Source organism: Pristiophorus japonicus, chromosome 10 (genome assembly GCF_044704955.1).
Source record: "Pristiophorus japonicus isolate sPriJap1 chromosome 10, sPriJap1.hap1, whole genome shotgun sequence".
NCBI lineage: Eukaryota > Metazoa > Chordata > Chondrichthyes > Pristiophoridae > Pristiophorus > Pristiophorus japonicus.
The window spans coordinates 2,552,741-2,560,846 of NC_091986.1; the positions used below are offsets into that span (position 1 = coordinate 2,552,741).

Sequence of the window (8,106 nt, forward strand, 5' to 3'; positions counted from 1 at the left end):
TACGATTTCAGACCAATGTTGGTATAAATTTTTTTTTTTTGTTGAGCATAACTTTGTTGCGCATTGTCTCAGATAGCTGCACCGTTACACACTGGTGATTCCTTACCATGAAAGAGTTAAATAACTTTAATCACCGTAAACTTTAATTGGCACCAAGGGGATGGGCACCATTGATGTCTGAGCTGCACACACACAGCAGTGTGTCAGCGTTGTCACTCACATCAATGCTCTTTCAGGCAAATCGTTCAGATATCAGCTCCTCACGTAAGAGTCTTGCAGCTATGCAGCCACCACGGGCTCTTTCCTGCGGACAGGAGGGGGTCGTGGGCATAGTTGCATAGCCAGCCTGATTGTCTGGCCCTAGGTCAGCGTCCAGCCCTCGTCGTCCTCTTCCTCTCTCGCCTGAGGTGGACCATCAGTCCCTTCTGGCAATACTTGGTGCCTCATGATAGCCAGGTTGTGCAGCATGGAGCACACGACCACTAATTTACCTTTTTGCTCAGGGTTGTATTGTAGCTCCCCTCCTGAGTGGTCAAGACATCTGAAGCGCTGCTTAAGCACAGTTATTGTTTGGTGGCCCCATTGCATTGAAAGTATAATAGCGATTGATCAGAAGCAATGATTTCCTCACTAAAATACACCTGGAGTAAAGCCCCAATAGTCTGAAAATATATCTGCTGAGATGTTCACTTCACCTGAGAAGAACTCCAGTCAATGCAAACTCCCCCGAAGTTGAGGCAGCCTTTTGAATGAAGCGACTTGCGATTTTAAAAATGCCAGCCACACCGCTGCCGTTCGTTCAGAACATTTCTACTTTGGGCGTTTTTTGGGTGAGCGATATTGTGGCTGATATGTGTGTGAGGTGGTGAAAGTGACAGTGGGCGATCTCCTGGGCGTTAGTTTTGCCAAATGTGCTCTTTACGGCAAAAAAAAGTGGGCGGGTGGTATTATTGAATCTTGGTGTTAATTCCGTGCGGAAAGAAACGCTGGGTGATATTATGGGCATTGATTTCGCCCAATCTGATGATTCCGCCCAAAAAAAGTGGGCGGACGGTAATATTTTTTCCCGGCGTTAAGCCCATGGGGAAAGTAACGCTCGTCGATAAGTTTCCTAAAACTGCCCATCAGTTTCCATTTTGTGCCAAAATGGGCGATATAACATTTCAGCGGTAAAATGGGCCTTAAGTAGGTGTTAAGCATGCAAATAAAGTGGAGGTTCTAGCCCATGGTTTGGGAGAAGGATCAGGAGGTATAGGAAAAAGCAATTCAGATCATGTATGAGAAGATTGTGAGGGCAATGCCACAGGATTGGATGGAAGAAATAAATACACAAATCTCCAAAGGAGATATAATGCATCCCACTTTCCCAAGCTTTCTGCTGGAGAAAGGGGAGGAGTTGTAATACTCGAGATTTCTATGGGGTATTTAGGGAATGGAGGTTTAAGACACCTGCTGGTCAGGAGTTTTGGCAGAATATATACCCACACAGCTGGACTTCAACAGGATTCTGAAGGGAGTGTGGGCAAATTTTAAATGTCCAGAGTGGATTGAACTGGATTTCAAATTGGCTCATAACCGGATTTTTACCGTGATAGTCTTATATAAGATTGGGCAAGTAGAGATGGTCATTATCATATTGCTGTGTGTGGGAGCTTGCTGTGCGCAAATTGGCTGCCGCGTTTCCCACAGTACAACAGTAACTACACTCCAAAAGTACTTCATTGGCTGTAAAGCGCTTTGAGATGTCCAGTGGTCCTGAAAGGCGCTATATAAATGCAAGTCTTTCAGCATGTGGCAGTTTAGAACCAATCGACTCGATCTTGTTGGTTTTAGCTCGGAATGATGTGTTAACAGAGCTACCCCAAGATCAGTGGGTTGACACGGAAAACGTCAGAGCTGGAGTTTCCCGGCAGTTCAGTGGGACTCCTGCTGTAACTCAAGGGGGAGTTGGGCAGAGCTGCTCAAACAAAAGCTGGGACCCAGATACTCAGCTGGGAAATCCCTGTTGGCCTTGTAGGGCTGGAACTTTAGCCTGTCCCTTACAAGGGCAGTTAAATGAGAAGGAGCAGGGCTCAAGGCCTCTCTACACTGGCCAATATTACTTCCCTGCTTAATGTAAGACTGGAGGCCAGTATGCCAGATCAGACGGCTTGATGCTGAATTGAATTTTGATAATATTCAGAAGTGTAGTGCGAGTCGTAGCTGGGCAGCCTGCAGTATAACTTGGATTTTATCAACTGCTGTTTACACTCTACAGCTGCTGGATTCAGACTGGTACCTAGCACTATTCCGAACTGCATACTAACTTATATACCGTAAAACATCAATGCTTTTTGCTGTTTGCCCCTGATATTTTGGCCTAAGCGGGTGATTTTCAAGCTTGCAGGTTGACCGGTATTGTGAAGACAACCTTATCATTGGAAGAATGATTCACTTTCCTCTACCTTTTCATTGGAATAGGTGCTGCATGCCTTTACCGATGCTATTTTTGATGAGTGGATGAAACAAAATAGGCCTTCAGTCAGCTCGTGGCCCGAGGAGATGGCACCAATTGGGCACAACCGGCAGTTTAACATGGTGCCATTTTTCCCAGCTGTGACCAATGAGGAACTGTTTGTATCTTCAAGTGACCTTGGCTATTCCTATGCAGCTGAATTAACAGGTAGGTTTAAAAAGTATTTTTTTCCCCATGATTTCAGTATTCTTCTTCCAGCCAAGAGAAATTTGCTGTGCACTGTCGTTCTCCATACCAAGTCATTACTGGCCCAGCAGGGGCATAATTCAAATAGAAGACATATTACTCGGCCCCGATATTTAAAGGGAGACTGGGAGGGAGAGAGTGGCCGGGTTACCCAGAAATATGGGAAAGGCCAAGGTCCTGCCAAATTCAATAGCAGGGCTGCATTTCACTCCGTTTAAGAACATAACAACAACAACTTATCTCCAGTGCCTTTAAAGTCATCAGCTGTCCCAAGGCGCTTTACAGGAGCGCTCTCAGAAATAAATTAACACGAGCCATATAAGGGAGATGTTAGGGCAGGTGACCAAAAGCTTGGTCAAAGCGTTCTGTTTTAAGGAAAGTCTTAAAGGAGGAACGAGAATTGGAGAGGCGGAGAGATATAGGGATAGAATTCCAGAGATTAGGACCGAGGCAGCTGAAGGAACGACCGCCAATGGTGGAGCATTTAAAATCGGGGATGGTGAAAAGTTCAGACTAGGTGGAGTGCCGAGGTCTAGAGGGGTTGGAGGGCTGGGGAGGTTACAGAGATGGGGGTGAGGCCATGCAGGGATTTGAAAACAAGAATAATCATTTTAAATCGGGGCATTGCAGTCCCATCTAGCTGGACAACAGTGGCGAGGTTTGGAACAGAATTTTGTGGTCAGCCATGTCAAAGGCTGCAGACAGGTCAAGCAGAGCAAGAAGGGATGGATCACCTTTGTCGCAGATGTCATTCGTGCCCTTGGACAGCGCAGTTTGCCTACTGTGGCTGGGGCAGAAACCTGATTGGAGGGATTCAAATAAGCAGTTTTGGGAAAGATGGGCATGGATTTTGGAGGCGACATGTTTAAGGCTACAGATGGGGCGATAGTTTGCAAGGATGGAGGGGCTGAGGTTTGGGTTTTTTGAGGAGAGGGTTGATGACGGCAGGTTTGAAGGGAAGGAAAGCAATGCAGGAGGAGAGAGAACCGTGGACAATATCTGCTAACATGGGAACCAGGAAGGAAAGCTGGATAGTCAGCAATTCAGTAGGAAAAGGGTCGAGAGAGCAGGAGGTCTCGCTGACGAGATTCGCTTTGAAAGGGCAAGAGGAAAGATAGGAGAGAAATAGCAAATTTAGGATTAGGGCAGAGGGAAAACGGAGAGGAAGTAAGGTCTGGTGGGCTCGGGGGAGGGAGGGAATGGAAAGCAGACACAGGTGGACAGATGTTGTCGACCTTTTTAATCAAGAAGCCAATGAGCTCGTCAGATTTATTGTTGGAGGTGAAGGAGGAGGCGGCAGGGGAAGGTGGTTTGAGAAGACAGTTTGTGGTGGAGAAGGGAAGCCTGGGGTTATTTTTGCCATCCTGGATTTATACGATCGAGCCAAATCTGGTGATGAATGATTCAGCCAGTTGTCCGCCAAAGATGATCAAATCTGTGACCCTTGGACATGAGGGAGAAGAGTGGTATACCAGGAGGCACGGCAAGGGTGAGAGAGCGTACTGATTGGACAGAGACAAGGGCATAAAAGGAGAGGGTGTGATTTGGTTAAAAAGTCTAGCATTTCTATAGCGCCTTTCATTACCACCGGACGTCTCAAAGCGCTTTACAGCCAATGAAGTACTTTTGGAATGTAGTCACTGTTGTAATGTGGGAAACGCGACAGCCAATTTGTACACAGCAAACTCTCACAAACAGCAATGTGATAATGACCAGATAATTTGTTTTTTGTTATGTTGGTTAAGAGATAAATATTGGCCAGGACACCGGGGATAACTCCCCTGCTCTTTAGAATAGTGCCATGGGATCTTTTACTTGAGAGAGCAGAGAGGGCCTCAGTTTAACGTATTATCCGAAAGATGGCACCTCCGACAGTGCAGCATTCCCTCAGCAGAGGAGTGTCAGCCTAGATTTTTGTGCTCGAGTCCCTGGAGAGGGACCTGCATCCACAACCTTCTGACTCAGAGGCAAGAGTGCTGCCCACTGAGCCACAGCTGACACTGCAGCAGTCAGTCAGTAGCTGCAGAGATGTCATGGAGAACAGTAGGCCAAAGGCTCGGTAGTTGGGAATTAGAAAGTGCCGTGGTAAGAGACTTGAGGGAGAGATTTTTCCCAGGGGCGGATATGAAAAGAAGTGGGTTTAGGAGGTGGAAGGGGAGTGTAGTGAGTGAAATAAGGAAATGGTCGCAGGTTGCCTTATCGGTGATAGTAACGGAGGGGATGGCGAGGCCACGTGGGATGATAAGATCGAGGGGGTGGCCGTGTATATGGATGGGGGCGTTGACATGAAGGGAGAGATTAAGAGAGGGAAGGAGGGCAGTGAACACAGAGGAGAGGGAACCAGATGAGTTGGGTTGGAGGTTGAAATCACCGAGGATGATATCTATTGAGAAAATTGGCGCAGCATTTGGGTGGGTGGTACAGAATAAAGATTTTAAGAGATGTGAAGGTGGAATAAGGTGCGATGCTCAAAGGAGGAGAAGATGCCGGAGGAGTAGGGAGACAGACCAAGATGCGATTTAGATATAAGGGCTATACCCATGGTCATGGGTGGGAAGTATAGCTAGCTGGGGAAGCTTCATTAAGGGGAAACCATGTCTCTGTCAATGCCATGATGTCAACAGTTTTGGTCTCCTAACTTGAGGGAGGACATTCTTGCTATTGAGGGAGTGCAGCGAAGGTTCACCAGACTGATTCCCAGGATGGCAGGACTGACATATGAGGAGAGACTGGATCGTCTGGGCCTGTATTCCCTGGAGTTCAGAAGAATGAGAAGGGATCTCATAGAAACGTTTAAAATTCTGATGGGTTTAGACAGGTTAGATGCAGGAAGAATGTTCCCGATGTTGGGGAAGTCCAGAACCAGGGGTCACAGTCTAAGGTTAAGGGGTAAGCCATTTAGGACCGAGATGAGGAGAAACTTCTTCACCTAGAGAGTTGTTAACCTGTGGAATTCTCTACCACAGAAAGTTGTTGAGGCCAATTCACTAAATATATTCAAAAAGGAGTTAAATGTAGTCCTTACTACTCGGGGGATCAAGGGGTATGGCTAGAAAGCAGGAATGGGGTACTGAAGTTGCATGTTCAGCCATGAACTCATTGAATGGTGGCGCAGGCTAGAAGGGCCGAATGGCCTACTCCTGCACCTATTTTCTATGTTTCTATGTTTCTATGATCGTCCACAATGGAAAGGCCCTAATTTAAAAGTGAATGCACATTTTGAAGGGAAATGCGGAGAGAGGCGATGATACCTAATTTACTGGCGTAGACCAATGGGCCCACGTGGAGAGAGGTTTGTGAGATTAGCACACAGCAAACGCTTGGGGCTGGGGGGATGGGGAGAGAGGACGATTGGGTAATTTGGGTTACTGCTCACGAGGAGGCAGTGACGAATGCCACGGTGGGCCTTTGGAAGGAGGCTAAGAGAGGCACCGAGGGAGGCTGTGGATCTATTTAGCAGGGAATCTAGCCTTGAGCGACGGCGGGAGAGTAGGACAGATGATGCCATGGAGAACAGGGGTCAGTGAGGGGGGAGTGCATGATGGGGGAGAAAGGAAAGCAGTCAGTACGGCTGGGGGAATGTAATGAAGAGGATAAAGGGTGAGATGGAAGTGATGGGACTCGGGTCCGGAACGGCAGCCAAAACGGGCACGGGGAATTGTTACAAATACATGATTAAATGATAAATTGTAAAGCAGTGTGAAGTGGCACTCTCCCATCCTGTGACAGTTTGAACCGACACTATCATAAATAGGGGCAGCAGTCTTCCAACCCTGCCGAGAAACAATTGCCTACACTGTTTAAAGTACAGACTTTTCTTTGGCCCCAATTCCAGAAGTCGGAGGGAAGGGGGGCGGTGGGGGTTGGGGGGGTTGCGAGCCTTGAGGAAGTGATTGGCGGTCAGAGCCTGCGGGAACACCCCGAGGCCAGATACCTTGTGGGTCAGTGTAGGAGCGTGGGAGGGAGATTGGGGGGAGGCTGGGGCCCAGAGTCCAAAGATTGGGCCGGGCCGGGCCGGGGGGAGGAGATCGGAGGTCAGAACAGGGCCTAGAGATCAGGGATTGCGGGGGCGTGGGGGGTGTTGGGTGGTTTACAGGTAAATCACGTGGTTTGCAGGCGACGTTTCGCAGTGGTTTCCTGGAGTGCAGCCAGAGAAAACCAATGTTGCCGCGGGGTCCTGAAGCAGGTAGTAGGCCCTTTATTTGCCTGTGCTAAAGGCCTAACGCCTGCTTCAGGCACGGGTCAAGGACGCTTCTGGCTTGTCCTTGGTTAATATGGCTGTGCCGCTTGGCCTCCTGCTCACCATTTTGGGCAATCAGGAGGCCGCATAGCACCTGAAAAACAGAATCGCGGCCATAATCTCCAATGAATGACGACATCTAATAATGAATAATTCAGCAATTTTAAAGACTAATTTTTATGATCATGATCATGAACATTAACGCTTCATGGAATCCACAGAGCCTGAAATTCCCTTGGGCATCATACTCGGTGCGACCTTCAGCGGAGTCTTTGTGGGCCTGGTCTTGTTGGCGGTACTAAAGATGGTCATTCTGCACCAACGGAGGAATCGCGGCTTTGAACTCTTGATAAGTTCAGAGTTTTCCAACAAAATGTACACTGAAGAAGCTTAATTGATGCAGTTCACTAATAAAACGATTATTGCTATTAATCTGTTATCTCTGTTGAAATAGAAGAGCATTGCATATAAGCATGGCCGAGAACATTGAAACATTCTAGCTAGCCTTGTGCCAGCAAAGCCATTATGTATAACTCATAGCTCACTATCTGTTTAATGTGTGTATAATCTGAACTTATTAATATTGTATTTGATTCTTAGCATGATCTTTTGCTGGTAATTGCCTTATAAGTTAGTAAAGACAAATGTAGGTCCCCTGCAGTCAGAATCAGGGGAAGTCATAACGGGGAACAAAGAAATGGCGGACCAATTGAACAAGTACTTTGGTTCGGTATTCACGAAGGAGGACACGAACAACCTTCCGGTTATAAAAGGGGTCGGGGGGTCTAGTAAGGAGGAGGAACTGAGGGAAATCCTTATTAGCCGGGAAATTGTGTTGGGGAAATTGATGGGATTGAAGGCCGATAAATCCCCAGGGCCTGATGGACTGCATCCCAGAGTACTTAAGGAGGTGGCCTTGGGAATAGTGGATGCGTTGACAGTCATTTTCCAACATTCCATTGACTCTGGATCAGTTCCTATGGAGTGGAGGGTAGCCAATGGATATGTAAAGAGAAAAAGGTTAGTAAAGACAAATGTAGGTCCCCTGCAGTCAGAATCAGGGGAAGTCATAACGGGGAACAAAGAAATGGCGGACCAATTGAACAAGTACTTTGGTTCGGTATTCACGAAGGAGGACACGAACAACCTTCCGGTTATAAAAGGG

The 8,106-nt window shown here is 47.4% G+C and overlaps 1 protein-coding gene across 1 annotated transcript in view; it reads left to right on the forward strand.

Annotated features, from left to right (window-relative positions):
* Positions 1 to 7,335, forward strand: part of dct (dopachrome tautomerase) — a 43,317-nt gene extending 35,982 nt beyond the window's left edge. Inside the window, exons 7-8 of the mRNA XM_070892653.1 lie at positions 2,461 to 2,662; positions 7,163 to 7,335. Of these exons, the coding sequence (XP_070748754.1) occupies positions 2,461 to 2,662; positions 7,163 to 7,335 (375 nt within the window). The remainder of the gene's footprint in view (positions 1 to 2,460; positions 2,663 to 7,162) is intronic.
* Positions 7,336 to 8,106: the final 771 nt, after the last annotated feature.